The sequence below is a fragment of the Neolamprologus multifasciatus genome, chromosome 18, assembly GCF_963576455.1.
Source record: "Neolamprologus multifasciatus chromosome 18, fNeoMul1.2, whole genome shotgun sequence".
Taxonomy (NCBI): Eukaryota; Metazoa; Chordata; class Actinopteri; order Cichliformes; family Cichlidae; genus Neolamprologus; species Neolamprologus multifasciatus.
This window is the reverse complement of record NC_140456.1, coordinates 22,021,772-22,041,516: the sequence shown is the minus strand read 5'-3', so window position 1 is coordinate 22,041,516 and position 19,745 is coordinate 22,021,772. Positions and strand designations below refer to the sequence as shown.

Below are 19,745 nucleotides of genomic sequence, written 5' to 3'. Positions count from 1 at the left end.
TTTCCCCTAAACCTATAGTTTAACGTATACTGTATAGTTGAACCTCAGAGTAACTTTGTCAGCAGTCATATTTCTTTACAACGTCAGCAAAAACCTTTAAAAATTTTTTAATCACTTTATTGTGACTGTACAAAAATTCAGTAAATAAAATAATAAACACTTGTTTTCGTGAAACACATTTGGCCAGTTCCACAGAGGTAAGATGATCCCATGCCTGTTTGCCTTTTCTTTTTTGTTTTACTTTGCAGGGGTCCAATAAACACACAGTTGTGAACATTTTCACTACATATCCCCTCCTAAGTTGTAACAATGTTCAACTTACCAAGATGCACCAAATACACTGAATCAAACTCTAAAAAAATTTATTAATTAAAAGAAAAAACACATCTTCAAAGATTTATTCAATGCAAAAGGTTGAAATGTTGCTTGTTTTTGTTCAGCAGTTGACTCACATTCACATCCCAACATGAGATTTTGTGCCAAAAAACAAACAACAAACAACAAAACAAAACCTAAAAGAACAAAACAAAAACTGTGCAAATAAATAAAAATCAGATGCACACTCTCAGTCTCCTTCCCGCAAGGTCTTAGTTTGATCCATTCGCTGTACAGTGGCTCGCAGTTCAAAAAGGAATTCTCTGTCTACACATCTACGGACTCCACCACCACAGGCAATGTTTTTTTTTTAAAAAGAGCATCTTGTCTTTTAAATATAAAATGTGTCCAAGCACTGCTGCAAGGATGTTTTCATCAAAAAGCAGTCCAATCTGGCTTCAATTCTGCTCCGTGTTTTGTAAGAATCCCACTCATAAGTGGACTGTTATTATTATCGTCATCATATTCTCCATCTTTTCTGACTCCCACCTCCTCAAACACTCTGTAACAGTAGCAGCGGGAGCTGGTCCCAATATCCGTTCAGCACAGAAGGAGGGAGAAAAACAACAAAACAAAAAAAAAATCCTAAAATTTGAGTCTACCTCATCTCACTGTCCCGTTCACCTGAGACAGAAAAATGTCCTGGTTTCAGCTGCAGAGAGGAACTGCTGGGTCTAAGAAGGGTGTCATGTTTTCTCTTGTGAAACAGTGAAAATCTAGGAGTTGCTGGCAGCATTTTCATTGCTAGGTGAGCTTGGGGAGGAAGAGGAGGAGGAAGAGGGGGAGAAGTTCATTCTCGATAACCCCGGCGGGTCTGTGGCTGTGTTTTGTCCACTAAGACTCTTCCTGCACACAGGACACGTATCATGCTGTAAGAGACGGGGAATAGGAAGTTATCACTGTGATCAGCTTCAGTACATGGACACAGCAGTTTTATTCTCACCTACAATCGTAATAATTCAGTAAAATGGACACTTGAATAGAGCATTTAAACAACTGAAAGAAGCCTTGTTCCAGACAACAGCCTTGTGGCTACACTGTAGACATAATGCAGACTCTTCACTGGGTGAATGCTTCCACTGTAATCAATGAAAATGCCTACATTAGGCGTGACAGCAATGAGTAAACTGAGTGCGCCACAAAGAGCCACTCCACAAACGTAAAAATAGATGATGCTATTGGGTTGGGAAATCTTTTTTTAACTAAATAAATGACCTTTGATGCCAACATTTATTTAGCCAGTGTAGTCTGGCCATCCCACAAACTCAGTCAAACTGCCTTACCCTGAACATGCAAAAGAGCCTTCAGATTTTAGGCCCCTCTTCTATGGAACCAGCTTCCACCTTGGATGCGGGAAACAGACACTCTCTCTTCTTTTAAGATTAGGTTTAAAACTTTCCTTTTTGCTAAAGCACATAGTTAGGGCTGGATCAGGTGACCCTGAATCCTCCCTTAGTTATGCTGCAATAAGCTGCTGGGGAAATTCGCATGGTGCACTGAGTATTTATTCTTCAGTCATCTTTCTAACTCACTATGTGTTAATAGACCTCTCTGCACTGAATCATACTTGTTATTAATCTGTCTCTCTTCCACAGCATGTCTTTATCCTGTCTTCCTTCTCTCACCCCGACCGGTCGCAGCAGATGGCCCCGCCCCTCCCTGAGCCTGATTCTGCCGGAGGTTTCTTCCAGTTAAAAGGGGAGTTTTTCCTTCCCACTGTCGCCAAAGTGCTTGCTCAAAGGGGGTCATATAATTGTTGGGTTTTTTTCTGTATGTATTATTGTAGGGTCTACCTTACAATATAAAGCGCCTTGAGGTGAACGTTGTTGTGATTTAGCATTGTATAAATAAAATTGAACTGAATTGAACAAGCACTGCATGTCACCAGTAAAAAGAGAGAAAATCACTGCAAACAGTCTGAAAACCCTCCGTGTCCAGTGCAACCAAAGAGTTAGTGTTGGAATTTGTTATTGTCAATTCAATTTGACATATTTCTGTAAACAATGTAATTCAACTGCCTCTAGCCACAGCTTCAGTGACAAGGTGATTTCTTCAGGACTTACACGTCATAAGCTTCTCATGTTAGAGCAAAATAAAACTAAATAACCCCCACCAACCAGAAAACATCTGACCTCAACACAATGGCAGGATGAATGACAACTCTTAAATAAGACAGTGCAGCCTGCATCCGACTGGTTTTGTAAGCCGTGCCCACTTATACACTGGTACTTTGGTAAACACTGCTTTTTCTGTTTTGGCCTTTTAGTAAAACAGAGCTTTTGAAAAAAAATCTTTCCAGGGTGAAGATTGGCTCACAAATGCCAGCAAATTCCTGGAAGATTGCTGAAAGTACCAGAAGAGACATATGATATGCACCAAGGGAAAAAAATGCAACCCATTTATAATATGGCCTGCAACTAAGTCTAAGACGGAGAAATATTGTGTGTTTTTCCAAACTACCGTGTAATGGTGCAGTATGTGTAAAACTGCATGGATTAGAGCGTTTTTCTTTACTCCTGGAATACAGAAAACCACTAAAGTTTCAAAGCAGCAAGATTTAAGAGAGCCACCAGAGAATATTGAGAATTAGTGCTGCTTTTGAAAGTCTTTATTAAAACTGTAAAGCTATGATTTAGCAGTTAACTTGTTTACAGTATCATCAGAAACATTTAAATTGTATTTATATAGTATCAATTCATAACAGCACTCACCTAAAGGCACTTTATACTTTAAGGAAAATAATCTAGAAGATTAGAAGAAAACCCAACTATCACACAACCCATTATGAGCAAGAACTTGGCAACATAGGGAGGGAAAAACTCCCTTTTAACAGGAAGAAAACCTTTCAGCAGAACCAGATTCAGGGAGGGGCAGCCATCTGCTGCAACCACATTAGTAGTTTATGAAGTACATAGGTTATATAAGAATCAAGTGATCCAAAACAAACCTGGCTTCATATGTAAGTGGTTGATATCAATGAAATAACACAATTAATGTTTCAATCAGCTCTATAGTTCTGTTCATTAAATATACATACCTGTTCCAGCCACGGTACTATACAGTCATTGTGAAACAAATGATTGCAGGGTAGCTGCCTTACACTCTCGTCAACACTGTAGTCTTCTTTGCACACGGGACACTCTAAACCAGCACCTGTGCAAACAGCAAACGACACACCATCTGTCTGTGCTCACACACACATCAGCCCCACGGAGAACTGAGATCACGCTGATATAGTTTATTTGAGTTTAGGTAGTGTTGAGCAATTGTGACTGAAAGCCAAATGTCCCAAAAAAGAGACACTTTTCAAAGGCTGTTTTCTCATTATTAAAAAAAAAAAAAACATACTGTTGTTGAATCAGTAGAAATGTCTACACAGATGTTTTATTTATTTGTTTTTAAGTAGAGTGCATAGCTGAGCAGGTTGCAGTGAAATGTACAAAGAACCACGCTGAAAATGAGAAGAGGACTTACTGACGTGCTCCTCTGTGATGGAAATCGTGGGTAAATTCTTTATCCTCTCTCTGTCTGCAGGAGGGGGACCCGTGTTTTCAAACTGGTTTAATAACTACAAATGAAAAACAGACAGGCTCACAATGACCAGCTGTGACCAAATCAGAATGACAACAAGGCCGATCAAATCAAAGGAAACTTCTCTTCATATTTCTATATGCCTGATCATCAGTGCTTCATTAGGCAGTTGCAAACGTGCATTCTTTGACTCTAGACACAAAAAAATAAAAATTTTAATTTGGACCTTCACCTTTTTTTGACTCCACTCCCACTGTCACTGCTATTTTTAGAGTGAACCCTGAAATTCCTGTTCTGACCAGATCCTCATGTTGAGGACCATTAATATTGATGGGAACCGGGTCAATGAAAGCTATGACCCAGGGATCAAACCACAAGTTTCAGTGAATGAGTCCACAGTGTCCAAGCCTAAAGCCAGCATATCAGGTCAGGAACATGACCTGGACGTGAAAGTTGCAGGAACGTTAGAAGTAGAGCTGGGTGATAGAACGATAACGATATGTATTGCGAAATAACTTTTTCTCGATAGAAAAATTAAACTATTGCAATAGGCCTCACCGCAAATAAAAAAAGAAAAAAGAACAGCCAATCCAAATGAAGTAGTGCAGAGCCGAACCAATCACAGCCGCAGCGGCACGTCACGTGACTTGTTACGTACAGCATAAGTGCCAAGCCGCACATGTGTATTTGTTTGGGAAGCAGCCAGCCGCCGTGCCGCCCGGGTAATGGAGGAAATGAGTGTGCCAACTAGAGAAAAATCAACCGAGAGCGTGACCGAAGGTTACCGAACAGAAAACAGATGATGGTTCCAATGCCGGAGAGATTGTCGAACGGAAGAGCCATAGAAGTTCCGTAGTGTGAAGGTATTTTGGCTATTTCAAATCTGACAAAAGACAGAGTAGAAAGCAAGCCGAAAGCAAGTCTGGAAATACAATAAACCAGTGCATGCTCAATCTCTGACTAGAAGCGCTAATTCGTCATTCGGCTTTTGTCAGACTAAAGTAACTGTTAAAACTGTTTGAAAACTAAGATATACAACAAGGAGAGATTGAGAATTTCCTTTTAGTTCTCAGTTTATTTGATATTGACAAAAGTTACTCAATTTTGTCTGTTCTTCTGTAAAACAAACTAAGATTTATTTTTAGAATAAATATTTGGTTTCTAAGTGGAATTGACAATTTAGTAGTCTGTTTTGTTTGTTCTATTTTGAAACTTAAACGCTTTAGCGGCTGCCTTTTGTGTAGTTTGCAATATTTGCCTTTATTTATCTGAAAAAGTCTCATGTTTCTTAAGTACATCTACCCTGTTGAACTTATTATGGGAAATAAATATTTAAATCAAAACAAGCTGCTAATTATTTCACATTTTACTTGTGAGCAACGGCACATTTAAATCTTACAAATATAGTTATTTGGCTTATATCGTGATATATATCGTTATCGCCTGAAATGAAAAAAACATATCGTGATATGAAAAAATCTCATATCGCCCAGCTCTAGTTAGAAGTGATGCTGGGCTGCAGAAGAAGATGCTCCTTTAGACTGAAGGTTTTATACAATTCCAGGGGGATACTGCTTGTGACCTTAACTTCAGGCCTACATTGTGTTTTGCCATTTCCTTAAGCTACAACACTGGTGTAATTTCTACCATTTCTGTGTTTGTTGTGGTGGCTCTTTTATTTTGCCTCCATATGCCTCTGTGTTCTTATCCTGTCCTCTGTCACATTAAACACCATGAATTAAAAAACAAGCTGTACATTTCACTAAATTATGTTCAAGTCACAGATACATTCTGAGCCAGTTAGTCTAGAGCTTTGTCTTTGGACTTCACCTTAATAACATTACAATAATGTCTGATTTGGACTTCTGCAAAGACATTTAGGGTCATGCTGGTGTGTTACGTGTTAATGACCATGCGGTTATGTCCTGATGTTTCATATCCAGTGCCAGCCAATAGAAAAAAAAAATGCTGGGAGGTTTTTTCCATCCTAGGTCCTCATTCTTTGTTGTAGTCAGCCCCCCTCCCATCTCCCACAGAGTAATTTTTGTTTGTTAAAAAAAATCAGCTGATACAGATTTACATTTTAGCTAGTGATCCAAATTTGAAAGCCTTCAAGGTCAAATCTCTGAAGCCTCTCTGTGTACATTAGTGAGACTTCCTGAAACACCAGAGGGAGGTTCCAAATGTTGTGCTCAACACTTTTAGATTGTTTCAGTGTATTTTTAAGTGCTAAACTTGCTAAAATGACCCTGCTCTGGAATCCAGGGGCTTGTATTCACTAGATCACAGTATTCCTGCAACTCTGTTGAATAGATTTGTTGGACTCAAAAGCCAAGTATAAAATTCTGTTTCAGTTTATCTCTATTTTCATGTGAAAGAAAAACATTGTACATACCTGCGTAATGATAGCATCGAGCCCATTGGCACCCCAGGCATAGTCCATTGGATTGGAATGTAGCATACCCCTGCAAATTAAGAAGGATGTTAACAAAGTAAAAAGTCTCCTGAAATAAGTAAGCAATGTGTCTATCATACATTCTTAAACTTACCAAGGTCCCATCCCAATATTTGGCATGGCTGTAGGTGCTATAATTCCATTTACTAGCTGCTGGATAATTCTAGTCAGGAAAAAAGAAACATCACAAAAACAAACTACTTACAACAAGCAACAGGGTTCAAACTGAGAAACAGTGGGATTAATACTGTTACCATAACATGTGACATATAATATTTGCACATAACACAGTAACAAGCCAAGCTGTTTCCCCTGTCACTTCTTCTCAGTCACGCTCTACTGCTGAAAATGTCTCACCCCTCTAATGTGGGCACTCCTTCGTGTCGCGTACCCTGTCGCCGAGGAACATGCCGACCCCGTGGTTGCCGTGCACCGTATCTTTGCCGCGATGCCATTTCCCGCTCTCTCCTGTTTTCCGTCTCTCGGTTGTCCTCTGTGGGTAGCCGCAACCGAAGGTCAAAGTTTTCATCAAAAATCCCAAGGGCGAACGGACCATAACCCGGGGGAAATGTGAATAAGTGCTGGTGATCCATGTTCTAGTGGTAGAGACAGAGACAATGTCAAAATATAGTGTAGGGTGTTAAAAGATATTTTTCAGAACCAGCTGATTTATCACGTCACACTGACCTCCAAGACTGGGCGGAACTGATCACTGGAAGAGGAAGTAGAGGCAGACCCATTTTCAGCACTGCATAAAACAGAAAGTGAAACGTTAAGAGGTAGAAATGTACTGAAATATTAAACTAAGTAGCGATACACCGATTTATCATCGGAGCATCAGTACACAAGTCCCTTCTGCCTATGGTCAAGATTTACTGGTGGCTCATATTTTGCACTGATGTTCTGATGCATTGACTAAATGTTCAAAGAGAGTGTGATGAAGAACTAAACTTTGTTTCAGTGGACTTCTTCAGATTGATCCTCCTTACCTTCTTTCTTCAGGCAGTTCCTCAATAAAACCAGATTCACAGCGTGGACACGTGTAGTCCTACAATGAAAATGTAAATTTGAATCCCTGACACAAACACAGTTGTCTCTTTATTAGAGGTCAAACGCCAACATTATATACTTCTGCAACCCATAATATATATATATATATGTATATATATTTTTATTTTTTTTATTTATTAATTAATTTTTTTATTTTATCTTTTTAATTGTCTTTAGGAGCGTTTGTGGAGTGCAACTTTATTGAGCAGGGCTTCAGAAGTTTCCTACATTTAAAGGGCACTGTGTCACACAGCTGAGCAGCAGACTGACTAAAGAGAAACTGTTACTGCAACATTCAAGAAGCTTCATGTGAAAGGCTTTGACAACAGTGCTGGGAGGTTGGTTGATGCCACAACAGCAGACACGACAGAGAGTGACTTTGTAATGATTTAACAACTACAATCAGCCAACAACAGTCTTTACTGGAAAGCATTCCCCGCTAAGCGATGTCTCCTGAGTAAAAAAAATAACAAGTCCCCTGAATCGAAAGTGAGCCCGCGGTCTTCCGTTAGCTTGCCCGTTAACGTCAAAAGGCTACCGCGGCTGAACTTGTCAAGCCCTTAACGTCAGCTCTACCTGGCTGTCATTTAGTGACGTTCGATATAATAACGGTAAAACATGACATCTCAACCCAAGCGTATCCGCCAGCCTGATTAGTGACACCTGACTACCACCCCGTCCTTTACTACAGGGCTAGCCGAACTAGCGCAGCTAAACAGCAGCAAATGAGTCGAGAGACTCTCTGAGTGCCAAACGCACATAAAAAAAGACAAGATCGGCTATTACTCATTATCCTTCACGCGGACAAAAGGTGTCTCTACGGCCCTTACCGGTAAACGCGGACTAATCTCTGCTGAACACCGGTGACAAAAAAACCGGCAGGGCCGTGGGGGAGCTTCAGCCATTTCTGAGCAGGAGAGCAGTTCACACAGTACGGACGGGTAGCAGCAAGGGACAACAGCAACGGCTCTTGCAACAGGAAACGGAAACTAACGCGCACCTGACACGACAGGCAGGAAATGACTTCCGGTGTATTTACCTCCAAATTATAATTTCTGTTCTTCTATCTTACTATAAAACGAACTAAACGAATATATAATATAGAAGCAAGTCTTTAGTTTTATTTTTTGTCAGTTTTGTCAAATTTGAGGAGGCCCTATTGGTGCATTTTTGACCTACCTTGGTATGGCTGTAAGACAAAGTGTTTTGTCTATCTGTATATTGTACTACCTTTTCAGAACGTTTTAAACCTGATCATTTTTATAATAATACGAGGAAGAAGGCAAAGAAGAAAGAGAACTGACCCATTTTAAACAATAGAAATGAACCTGAAAAGAAGCTGAATGATAACAATTAATAAATGATTAAAGTATTGCACTATAATTACTGTATTTTTATTCTTCTTTCGACTACTGCCTACTCCTCTGTCACATGAATCCTCGGTATGTCCTCCTTCACTGCATCCATCTTCTTCCTGCCTGATAGCTCAATAGTCAGAGCTTGTGGTAACAATATATTCACTAGCCCTCCTCTTTACAAGTCCAAACAATTTCAATAGGGCTGGGAGATGTGAAGAAAAAAAATCTTACTACAGGTTGTTTTGTTGTTGTTGTTGTTGTTTGTTTATTTCTTTGTCTGTTTTCCTTTAGGGGTTTGAAGATGAAGGATAATTATATACGTTGTTTAAGGTTCGGAATTAATAAAGCATGGTTTTATTTAATTATTATATACCTATTTACTACATAGACTTTAAAGTAAATGCGGTTAAGGCTCGAGGTAAAAATTATGCTTTTATTCTGGTGAGTGGAAACCGGAAGTTTTGTGGGGAAATTCAGCCTGAAGTCGCCCCGCTTCTACCGTAACTACTGCAGGCCTTTTGTGTCGTCCCTGCTCGTCTTTTTTAGAAGTGCATTTTTCTTCCTGCTGCGACCATGGAGTCTGGCGATGCAGGTAAACCTTTACAGTGAGATTTACACCAAATACGTGCAAACTGCACTTTAAGGTCGATAGTTTATCCGTTAAATCGCACAAGCTAATTTAGCTTGTTTGAACCAGTGTACAACGCCAGCTAAGTTAACTAGCTGTTGGGTTAGCTGGGTCAGGTTTTAAATAAGATTAATACAGTTCAATAAATACACACTTTTAACTGCAGTCTTTAACAATCATATTTAAAGACACAACTGCCTCTTTAACCCAGTTCAGAGTTCGTCACATAGCTACTGAAAATTGTTTTGTTGCTAATAAGTGTTTTTTTTTTTTTTAAAAAGGCTAGCACTAGTCTTCGCCAGTTTATAAAATAAGTGTCAGATTTCCTGATATGCTAGTTGTTTCAGAGGGTGGCTCTATCTTTTGTTAGAGGTTTAGGTTTGTTGTCACATGCATTGTATTTTGTCATGTATTTGAGGTCGAGGAGGAGGATGGAAGTCCAGACCCATCCAACCACAGAAAAGCAAAATGAACATGACTATTCTCCGTCAAGAAAAACTGATAGCTCAGAAGAAAAAAGAGATCGAAGAAAGAATGGCAGAGCAAGCAAAAACGAATGTTCAAACCACTAGCAAGCCTCTGTCTGAAAGGTAATTATACACATCCTATTATGGCCCACATTCAGTTTGAATACTGTGAGATTATTATTCTAAACGTATGTTATCTTATACCTATAGTCAAGGTAGTTGAATTATGTTAACAGCTGTAGAACATAAATATATCCCTTAGTCTAGATTGTGTGCAAAGTATGTAGCTTAGTTTCCCTTATATTTTTAGGTTAAAAGAACATGACCATCTTTGGATTCTGTTAGACAGGTGTGCGCTGCCATTGAGCTGCTGTGAATGTATTACACTGTTTTCTTGACATGTCAGACTGCTAAATCATGAAGAGAATGTTGTGTGCAGAGGACCTTGTGCCGATAATAGAAGAAACAGACCACATTCCATGCCCCCACCTTTATAGAGGGCAGAAAGACAGGGAGCCGAGGTCATAACTTAGGCGCCGTGACAGAGAAAGAATGTGAATGTTTAGGCTTTTACAACTAGGTGGGGGCCAGTAGAGGTTATAAGAAGCTGTGTAACCCATCACCATTTTGAGATTTGCTGTGACCCTCTTCATGCATGTCTCCCCATCCGGATGGCTTATGCTCATTGTATGGAAATAAATGATTGTTGATTGAGCATTTATACACCGAGTATTGTCCTTCCTTCAGCCCAAAGATTCAAAGAATTGGGAGATTTTAACAATACCAACAATCTGATACTTGTACACGTGAATGTTTTCTGTGATGCCAGCCTTAGACTTGAAAACATATTTTTAAAAATACCTTTTTACACTTTTATCCCTGTAGTTCTACCAGTGTCCAAGGGGCTTCCACAAATAAGTTCGCAAATGATGGGAGCTTCTTACAGCAGTTCATGAAGATGCAGAAGGAAAAGGCACATGTGTCTGGTTAGTACCCGATTCTGCACAGCTTACTCAAAATATTGAATGATATTTAGCAGAGCTTTAGATGGGACAGTTTGCATTAGTATGCATAACCTAATTAATTCGAATCTAAATATAATAGAATTTAGTAGAAGGGTTTTCCTGAAGTGTCTCCTTTTCTTTCTAGGTTCCATCAATGATGCCAAGACCCCATCAACCCCAACTTTATCACCAGGAGGAAATGCGCTCCAGAAAAAGAGCATTTTCGTTGGCCAGCGACCTGGCCTTGGAGTCAGCAGCATGCTAAATCAGTTCAAGAGCTTCTCACAGTCCAAGAAGAATCCTATTCTCAGCCAGAGGCCAAGTGTCTTTTGCTCTCCAGATGGTGATGATGAGGAAGAAGAGGCCGATTACTCCAAATTCTTAGAGATGAAAGGTAATTCCTGGCCTGTGTTTTTCATTGTGTCAGGGGACACCTCCATGGCTTGGACATTTCAGTGCATCCTCTGCGTACTCCAGTGGAACAGTTGCCTTGTGACTGGCATTTTGTCATTTGTGCCCTTTGAGTAAATGTACTCATAGCGTGCTTAAAGTCTCTCCCCCAGAGGATTCAGACACCAGACTCATTATCGACAAGATGGCTTCTTTTGTGGCCGAGGGGGGACCTGAGTTGGAGAAGAAGGCCAAGGAAGACTACAAGGACAATCCTGTTTTCTCGTAAGTTTGAAGGACATTGTCGCTTAACTTAGTAAGACTTATTTTACTCTGAAAGTTTTTTTCAGACGTATCTGTTTACAATTTTTGTCCTTGCCTTTTAGTTTTTTGTATGATAAGAGCAGCGTGGAATATCTCTACTACAAGAAAAAGATTGCAGAATGGAAAAAGGATTTGCAAAGACCAGAGAAACTCTCAGATAATGGTAAATGGCCTTTTAACTTCACACACTTCCTTTTCTGCTTCTTTTCTTTAATCTTTCCTCTCAAGAGTTACTGTTATTGCACAGGAATGCATGCCGATACCGCATTCTCAGATACACTTACAATTTTCAGGTATTATAATCTGACTACTGAGATACTCAGGGTTGATAGTGATGGCTAATATCGTGACTACAGAAGCCTGTAACTAATGTACTATTGCTACGGAGTTCATCATAACTTGATCTGTTTTGAAAACTGCATAGCAGGAGGCTCACATTTCTCAGTAAAGTTAGTGCAGCTTACCATCTACACCAATATTTTTTTATTTTAAATGTGTAACTTTTACTGTGTCTACTCCTAGCATATCTAAAACTGAGATATTTAGAAAGCAGCTGAACCATTTATGTATTTTAAAGTTCTGATCTGGATCGGCACTTTTCAACACCAACTTTCTGCTTCTGATTGGGTCTTTTTCCAACTTCAAGCCAACACTTCACAGTTAGCCTTTGCTTTTAACTGTGCTTAATATGTTACAGATTTTGCTTTCAGGCTCTCAATCTGTTTTCTGGCACAATGACTGTGCTATACTGATTTATTTTTGGATAAGTCTTTAATAAATACAGTATTAGACTTTGACTTGAACAGTGTAATGAATGCAGATGTAAGTTTTAAATTATAGTCATACTGTATGTTGTTGGAGTCTCTCAGGGCTTAATTCTTCATTTGTTACAGTAAAAGCCTCAAATCCATACAGTTCCCCATTCACCACCCCTGTCCCCCTTGCTCCTCCTTCCCTTTTCCTTTTCTTATCCCCTATTGGCTCTAGACTGGTGGTGTATGAGGGCCAGTTGAGTACGGTACAGTAGTAGAGTGTGAATTGACTCCCAGTACTAATAGGCTGCTTAAAGTCTCCCCCCCAGTGGACGCGGAAACCCAGCAGGTGGCTGAGAAGCTGGCCAAGTTTGTGGCGGAGGGTGGCCCAGAGGTGGAAGCCATCGCTGCTGAGCGCAACCGAGACAACCCAGCCTTCAGGTAAGTGGCCATATCTGTTCCTGTGTCCTGCATGTCTCACATTTTCTTTTTTGATAGTTTGTCTGAACTGTATGAATCTTCTGTCCTTCAGTTTTTTATATGATGAACAAAGTCCAGCCCACCATTTCTACAAAGAGAAAGTAAAGGAGTATCGTGCTGCAAACTCTCAGAACTCTGCAGATTTAACAGGAGATTCCAGGACAGCTGTTAAGCCACCAGCTGCTTTTCCAGTACCAGAAATCTCTTCACAGCAGAGCCAACCATCTGCACTTAACTTTAAGGAGTCAGAAACCCCACCTGTGAAACGAAAGAGGAAGAGCAGATGGGGGTCTGAAGAAGACAAAGTCGACCTGCCTATTCCTCTCATTGTTGTTCCTCATGAGAACAGTCTTCCAGACCCTAACGCACCATCACTTTCTGGTATTTACTTTACAAATGTGCAAGTACTGTTCATGTGTTTATTTGTAGGGGATGAATATTAATTTAACCCCAAACCTTTTTCTTGTGCAATTCTTTCAGAAAACGGTATTATGTGTTTTACAGCTGACAACAAATATTGTGAAATATTTTCCAACTTATGCATGCTAATGCTCATAGCCATATTTCATAAAGTCATCTGAACATTGAGCCCAGCAAGATAGTTTGACAATTAATGAGAAATTGAGATTGCTAGCATTATACATACTAATGGATATTCCCCGTTTTAGCCCAGGAGCTGAGAGGTCTGGGTTATAAAAAAGGGAAACCTCTTGGTCTGGTTGGAGTGACAGAATTATCTGAGGACCAGAAGAGACAATTGAAAGAACAACAGGAGGTATGGAAGTATTAAAAAAGAATACATAGTGTTGTTGCTTTAGTCTTTTAAATTTCTTTCAGATCATACAAGATTATAATTTCCTGGAAGTTCTTAACAACGTACGTGTTGCTAACTGAGCAGGCGTTGTTTTTGGGTTTTTTTGCAGATGCAAGAGATGTATGACATGATCATGAAGCACAAGCGTGCAATGGCAGACATGCAAGTGATGTGGGAGAAGGCCATAAGAGAGCATCAGCACGAGTATGACAGCGATGAAGAGGTGGACCAGCAAGCGGGAACCTGGGAACATCGGCTCCGAAAGATGGAAATGGAGAAGACTCGCGGTGAGTTTTACCAGCAGCCTGGAAAATCATTCATATACACTTTAACTCTATAGGCTTTTGAAGACTTAGTATGTGATCCTTTCTGATTTTTAAATAAAAAATGTAAATGTCTATTCCAGAATGGGCTGAATCTCTGACAGAAATGGGTAAAGGGAAGCACTTTATTGGTGACTTCCTGCCCCCAGAGGAGCTGGAGAAGTTTATGGAGACTTTCAAGGCACTAAAGGTCAGTTTTCATTTCAATTCAACACTTCCCCAAATTGGGAAAGTAATATCAGGACTTGCTTAATGCATCACGCATGTTATTTCTGGGGAAAAGAAAGGATTGCAAAAGTAGGCCCTTGTAAATCAGTTCATATATATATATATATATATATATATATATATATATATATAAATTTTAGTGTTTTTTCCACAACAAAGGCACGCATATCTTTTACAGCTGAGGTTTTTCTGAAATGCCTCAGCAGTTGAACCCAGACTGCCCATTTCCCAGCACATTCCTCGTCCCTTTCTGAAAGTCCCCTAGGAACAGACTATAATTGCTACTTTAAAAAGAAATCTGTGTGATTTGACACTGTTATTATCTCATCAAAAAGTATCGAAGCTGAAAAAATGAACACTATGAATGTAATTTGTATCTACCAGAGGCATGGGAAGTTGTTAGAAAGTCAGCTCCAGGATGTGGCTTTTTAAATGGCAAACGACATACAGTTTGAGTCTAAGCACGTATAAACACAGACAAGTGTCTTTGAGGAAAATGTAATATAACTGCTGGGTTATTATAGTACATATGTTTTTGCAGGCTGTATTTAATGAAGGCCTGAAGGCTGAGTGTTATTGAGATACATCATCTATAATGTTCTCAACATTTAAAACAACTACACAATAGAAGACACCTATGACTTACCTGTGCAGAACTAATAATCAACTATATGCGCTCCCTGTTTCTGTACATGTGCACTTCCCAAGGATGATAAACATTGTTGCTTTATTTTAGCTGTTTCCATGTCCCACTTGCTCCATGTTTGTGCGACATCTTTAGGATTTTTGGAGTGTTTCTAATAAAACTGAATTATGATTCCTCACAGTCATAAAAAATAATGTGTGGAATCAAAACACAATGCTGCTTCTGTTGTTATGAATGCTCAACTTTTTTTCCTGGATTCACAGGAGGGTCGGGACCCTGACTACTCAGAATACAAAGAGTTTAAGTTGACGGTGGAGAATCTCGGTTTCCGAATGCTCATGAAGATGGGCTGGAAAGAAGGCGAAGGCCTCGGCAGTGAAGGACAAGGAATAAAGGCTCCTGTCAACAAGTGAGCATTTCTACTTATAATATCATCCTTCAAATATTTAAATTAAACTGAACTCAGTGCAGTAATTTTATCATGTTGGATTTCTGGTGTTTACAGTTGTGGGCAAAAGTTTGCATATACTAATGGGCATGAATGCCGTGGTAAATTGGGACTTTGAATGATTTCTTTTAACTGTTAATTTTCCAGGATGGATTGATTGTAATATTTGGTTAAATGTCTCTTATCAAGTTTCACCTCAACCAGAAACTTTTGGTATTGTTAAACCAGTTCATTTACAGTGGGGCAAAAAAGTATTTAGTCAGCCACCGATTGTGCAAGTTCCCCCACTTAAAATGATGACAGAGGTCAGTAATTTGCACCAGAGGTACACTTCAACTGTGAGAGACAGAATGTGAAAAAAAAATCCATGAATTCACATGGTAGGATTTGTAAAGAATTTATTCGTAAATCAGGGTGGAAAATAAGTATTTGGTCACCTCAAACAAGGAAAATCCCTGGCTCTCACAGACCTGTAACGTTTTCTGTAAGAAGCTTTTCTGTCCCCCACTCGTTACCTGTATGAATGGCACCTGTTTGACCTCATCATCTGTATAAAAGACACCTATCCACAGCCTCAACCAGTCAGACTCCAAACTCCGCCATGGCCAAGACCAAAGAGCTTTCGAAGGACACCAGGAAAAGAATTGTAGACCTGCACCAGACTGGGAAGAGTGAATCTACAATAGGCAAGCAGCTTGGTGTGAAAAAATCAACTGTGGGAGCAATCATCAGAAAATGGAAGACATACAAGACCACTGATAATCTCCCTCGATCTGGGGCTCCACGCAAGATCTCATCCCGTGGGGTCAAAATGATCATGAGAACGGTGAGCAAAGATCCCAGAACCACACGGGGGGACCTGGTGAATGACCTGCAGAGAGCTGGGACCAAAGTAACAAAGGTCACCATCAGTAACACACTACAACGGCAGGGAATCAAATCCCGCAGTGCCAGACGTGTTCCGCTGCTGAAGCCAGTGCATGTCCAGGCCCGTCTGAAGTTTGCCAGAGAGCACATGGATGATACAGCAGAGGATTGGGAGAATGTCACGTGGTCAGATGAAACCAAAGTAGAACTTTTTGGTATAAACTCAACTCGTCATGTTTGGAGGAAGAAGAATACTGAGTTGCATCCCAAGAACACCATACCTACTGTGAAGCATGGGGGTGGAAACATCATGCTATGGGGCTGTTTTTCTGCCAAGGGGACAGGACGACTGATCCGTGTTAAGGACAGAATGAATGGGGCCAAGTATCGTGAGATTTTGAGCCAAAACCTCCTTCCATCAGTGAGAACTTTGAAGATGAAACGAGGCTGGGTCTTCCAACATGACAATGATCCAAAACACACCGCCCGGGCAACAAAGGAGTGGCTCCGTAAGAAGCATTTGAAAGTCCTGGAGTGGCCTAGCCAGTCTCCAGACCTCAACCCCATAGAAAATCTGTGGCGGGAGTTGAAAGTCCGTGTTGCTCGGCGACAGCCCCAAAACATCACTGCTCTTGAGAAGATCTGCATGGAGGAATGGGCCAAAATACCAGCTACTGTGTGTGCAAACCTGGTAAAGACCTATAGTAAACGTTTGACCTCTGTTATTGCCAACAAAGGTTATGTTACAAAGTATTGAGTTGTATTTTTGTTATTGACCAAATACTTATTTTCCACCCTGATTTACGAATAAATTCTTTACAAATCCTACCATGTGAATTCATGGATTTTTTTTTCACATTCTGTCTCTCACAGTTGAAGTGTACCTCTGGTGCAAATTACTGACCTCTGTCATCATTTTAAGTGGGGGAACTTGCACAATCGGTGGCTGACTAAATACTTTTTTGCCCCACTGTAAATTGCCTGGTTTTCTACCACAACCCAGCTTTTAAACATAGTCTACAGATTTTCAATAAGGTCGAGGTCGGGGCTTTGGGAAGGCCATTCCATTGGCTTAATGTTAACCTGCTTTGACTGAAATTTGGTTTGGATAATCTTGAAGGTGTTTTTAGAGCAGGATCGTCTTTATTGGTCAGTACCCTCTCACTCCACGTCAACGTAAAACTCGCTTCAGTGTGGACAGTGACACTCCAGCAGTTTCCAGTTCTTGAGTTTTGGCAGTTATAAAAAGATTCCAACTTGTGCACCGTTTCTTGTTTTGTTTTTTTGTTTGTTTTGTTTTTAAGTCGATAGAGAGTAATATATGCTGTATAATCACTCCATCCTGGAAGATGAACGGTTGCAAAAATTCTAAATAACCATGAAATTCATGCCCATGATGAGTGTAAGTAAACTACACCTGATTTACTACTTCAGTCACAGGGTACTTTGGTACATAAATTACAGGAATTATTAGTTCAACATTTAGTGCAGTAAGTATACAAAAGTGTAATTTGGTGTCATTAAATGACCCAGTAATGACAGTGTCAGGAATGTATTACTTAGCAGTCAGTTTACAGTGTGTGCTTGTAAATCTTGTGGGCGTTTATACCTAAATAGGACTTAGCAGACCTATTTAGGTATAAATAGCAGAATATAAACAGAGCCATTATTACCACTGGCTCTGTTTATATTCAGCTGTCTCAGGGGGCCATGAGTTTGACAGTGAGCCAACGTGCACAGTAGCCATTCATTAATACTTTCATTATTTACGCCTCTGATTTGGAAGAGCAGTTGTTTCTATTAGAGACTGTAACACTCGTATCAGAGAGACACAAAAAAGGCTTATTTTATGGTCTCTCTGTCTCACTCCAGGGGAACTACGGCTATGAATGGAGCAGGATTTGGAGTTGACCGCCCAGCTGAGCTCTCAAAAGGTGATGATGAATATGACGCTTTTAGAAAGAGGATGATGCTCGCCTACCGCTTCAGGCCCAACCCACTGGTAACATATCTTTTATGTTTTCTAACATTGGAAAAGTAATCTATAAAATTTCACCAATTTATGTAAACTGTTTACATAATTTGGATTTGCATAAAGAAAGCCACACATTGTTTCCGTGTTATGATCGGTTGACTTTTTAAAGAAGATTTCTGCTGCACAGCCACACACAGTCCTTTGTTGTGCTTGAATTTAATCTGCTTTTTCTTTTGTCTTCTTACAGAATAATCCACGGAGACCATATTACTAATGTAGACAGCTGTTTATGTTTATACTTGTTCTTCTTTATTGTAACTTAAAAGCTTTTTTTTCCAGTTGCCACAGCTCTGCTTCATTACAAAATGAACACTGTTGCACAGTAGAAATTTTGAAATAGTGTGTGTGTGTGTGTGTGTGTGTGTGTGTGTGTGTGTGTGTGTGTGTGTGTGTGTGTGTGTGTGTGTGTGTGTGTGTGTGTGTGTGTGTGCCCAAGAGGATGACGAAGTTTGAAAATGGAATACAGATCTGTAGATTCTCTAGTTTGTTTGGTGTAATTACACACAGGTTTCAGTATTTGATCATCTGTGTTATATTTCAATTTAAGATTGTAACAAATACTGTCCTCACCCGACTTCTATAATAAGTAAACTCATTACATCTTTTTGCTTTACCATCTAATAAACTCACTTCTGCTTTAGCACACAATTTTCTGTATAATTTTGCTTACTGTGTTCTGTAACAATTTTGATTATTTTCACTATATGCTACAGTTTCTGCAATAAAACAGCCACTTCCTGAAATGGGCAGTTATCTTTTCACCTACTTATACCTATTTGTTTATAATCTATTTATTAGAGGACATGCAGGGGCCAAGAGTATCTTACTTTCAGTTTATGACATACCTGTGTGCCAAGTGTAGGCAGTCGTGTAATCATATTTGATAGTTTGATCGGTAATCATTCTGCCATGGCTCTGTACAGCAGTGAGTCATTAAGCAGGCTTGACCGGGCTCAAGCAGCCAGTAGTGAGGAGTGACAAATCAGTGAAACCAGACCTTCAGTTTGCCATTCCCCAGAGAGGTTTAGACAGGATAAATATAACTCAGAAATCCCAGCTAAGCAAGAGCTGCTCCTCAGCCAAACAATCAATCAGAGACAACTTAAGTGAAAGTAGAAAGTAAATCGAGAGTTGCTGGTTAATGGCATGAGGGTTTCTTGATGGATTAAATTTCTTAAGACAGATATTAGTGGGTGCAATTATTATAATCCATTAATCTTTTGATCTCTCAAAATTTATGAAAATTGTGAAAGGGATGTAAAATAGCTTTTGACAGTATACTTAAAAAAATATTTATCTTGAAGGCAAATAAATCCTGACATTTGAGAAGATAAAACAAGTAATGATTGACATTTTTTAGTTGGAATAATTTGATATTTAATTGGTTAATTAATTGTCTCAGTTAACAATTTCTCTTTCTTGTAATCAGTGCTTGAGAAAAATGAACTACATTTGCCGAGAATATACTCTCTCCTCCTGGGAAATATAAATGATCACAGATAACAATGGGGTAAAATCCCTTATTAAAAGTGAAATGAGAAAGATTACAGTTGGTGTATTAAACTCCCCT

At 39.6% G+C, this 19,745-nt stretch overlaps 2 protein-coding genes across 2 annotated transcripts; one reads left to right on the top strand and one right to left on the bottom strand.

Moving 5' to 3' along the window:
* Nucleotides 1–384: 384 nt before the first annotated feature.
* rnf126 (ring finger protein 126) lies at nt 385–8,402 on the bottom strand. The gene is made up of 9 exons (XM_085139544.1): nt 8,242–8,402; nt 7,351–7,409; nt 7,049–7,109; nt 6,719–6,957; nt 6,456–6,524; nt 6,302–6,371; nt 3,850–3,943; nt 3,413–3,528; nt 385–1,244 (listed from the first exon to the last, which is right to left on the bottom strand). The coding sequence occupies exons 1-9, from the start codon at nt 8,314–8,316 to the stop codon at nt 1,092–1,094; spliced, it is 936 nt and encodes a 311-aa protein (XP_084995670.1). The 5' UTR covers nt 8,317–8,402; the 3' UTR covers nt 385–1,091.
* Nucleotides 8,403–9,218: 816 nt separating this feature from the next.
* On the top strand, nt 9,219–18,918 carry sugp1 (SURP and G patch domain containing 1). Its single transcript, XM_085139530.1, has 14 exons — nt 9,219–9,361; nt 9,816–9,987; nt 10,750–10,850; nt 11,014–11,262; nt 11,420–11,543; nt 11,645–11,745; nt 12,652–12,775; nt 12,867–13,195; nt 13,483–13,589; nt 13,738–13,915; nt 14,035–14,141; nt 15,089–15,234; nt 18,013–18,142; nt 18,363–18,918. The coding sequence occupies exons 1-14, from the start codon at nt 9,343–9,345 to the stop codon at nt 18,387–18,389; spliced, it is 1,914 nt and encodes a 637-aa protein (XP_084995656.1). The 5' UTR covers nt 9,219–9,342; the 3' UTR covers nt 18,390–18,918.
* The last annotated feature ends 827 nt before the right edge of the window (nt 18,919–19,745 follow it).

Coding starts and splice junctions, on each gene's coding strand:
- sugp1 (XM_085139530.1), top strand. Junction 14,142..15,088: donor AGACTTTCAAGGCACTAAAG/GTCAGTTTTCAT, acceptor CTGGATTCACAG/GAGGGTCGGGACCCTGACTA. Junction 15,235..18,012: donor ATAAAGGCTCCTGTCAACAA/GTGAGCATTTCT, acceptor GTCTCACTCCAG/GGGAACTACGGCTATGAATG.
- rnf126 (XM_085139544.1), bottom strand. CDS start 8,316: ATGGCTGAAGCTCCCCCACGGCCCTGCCGGTTTTTTTGTCACCGGTGT. Junction 3,529..3,849: donor CATCACAGAGGAGCACGTCA/GTAAGTCCTCTT, acceptor CTGTTTGCACAG/GTGCTGGTTTAGAGTGTCCC. Junction 1,245..3,412: donor TAGTACCGTGGCTGGAACAG/GTATGTATATTT, acceptor CGTCTCTTACAG/CATGATACGTGTCCTGTGTG.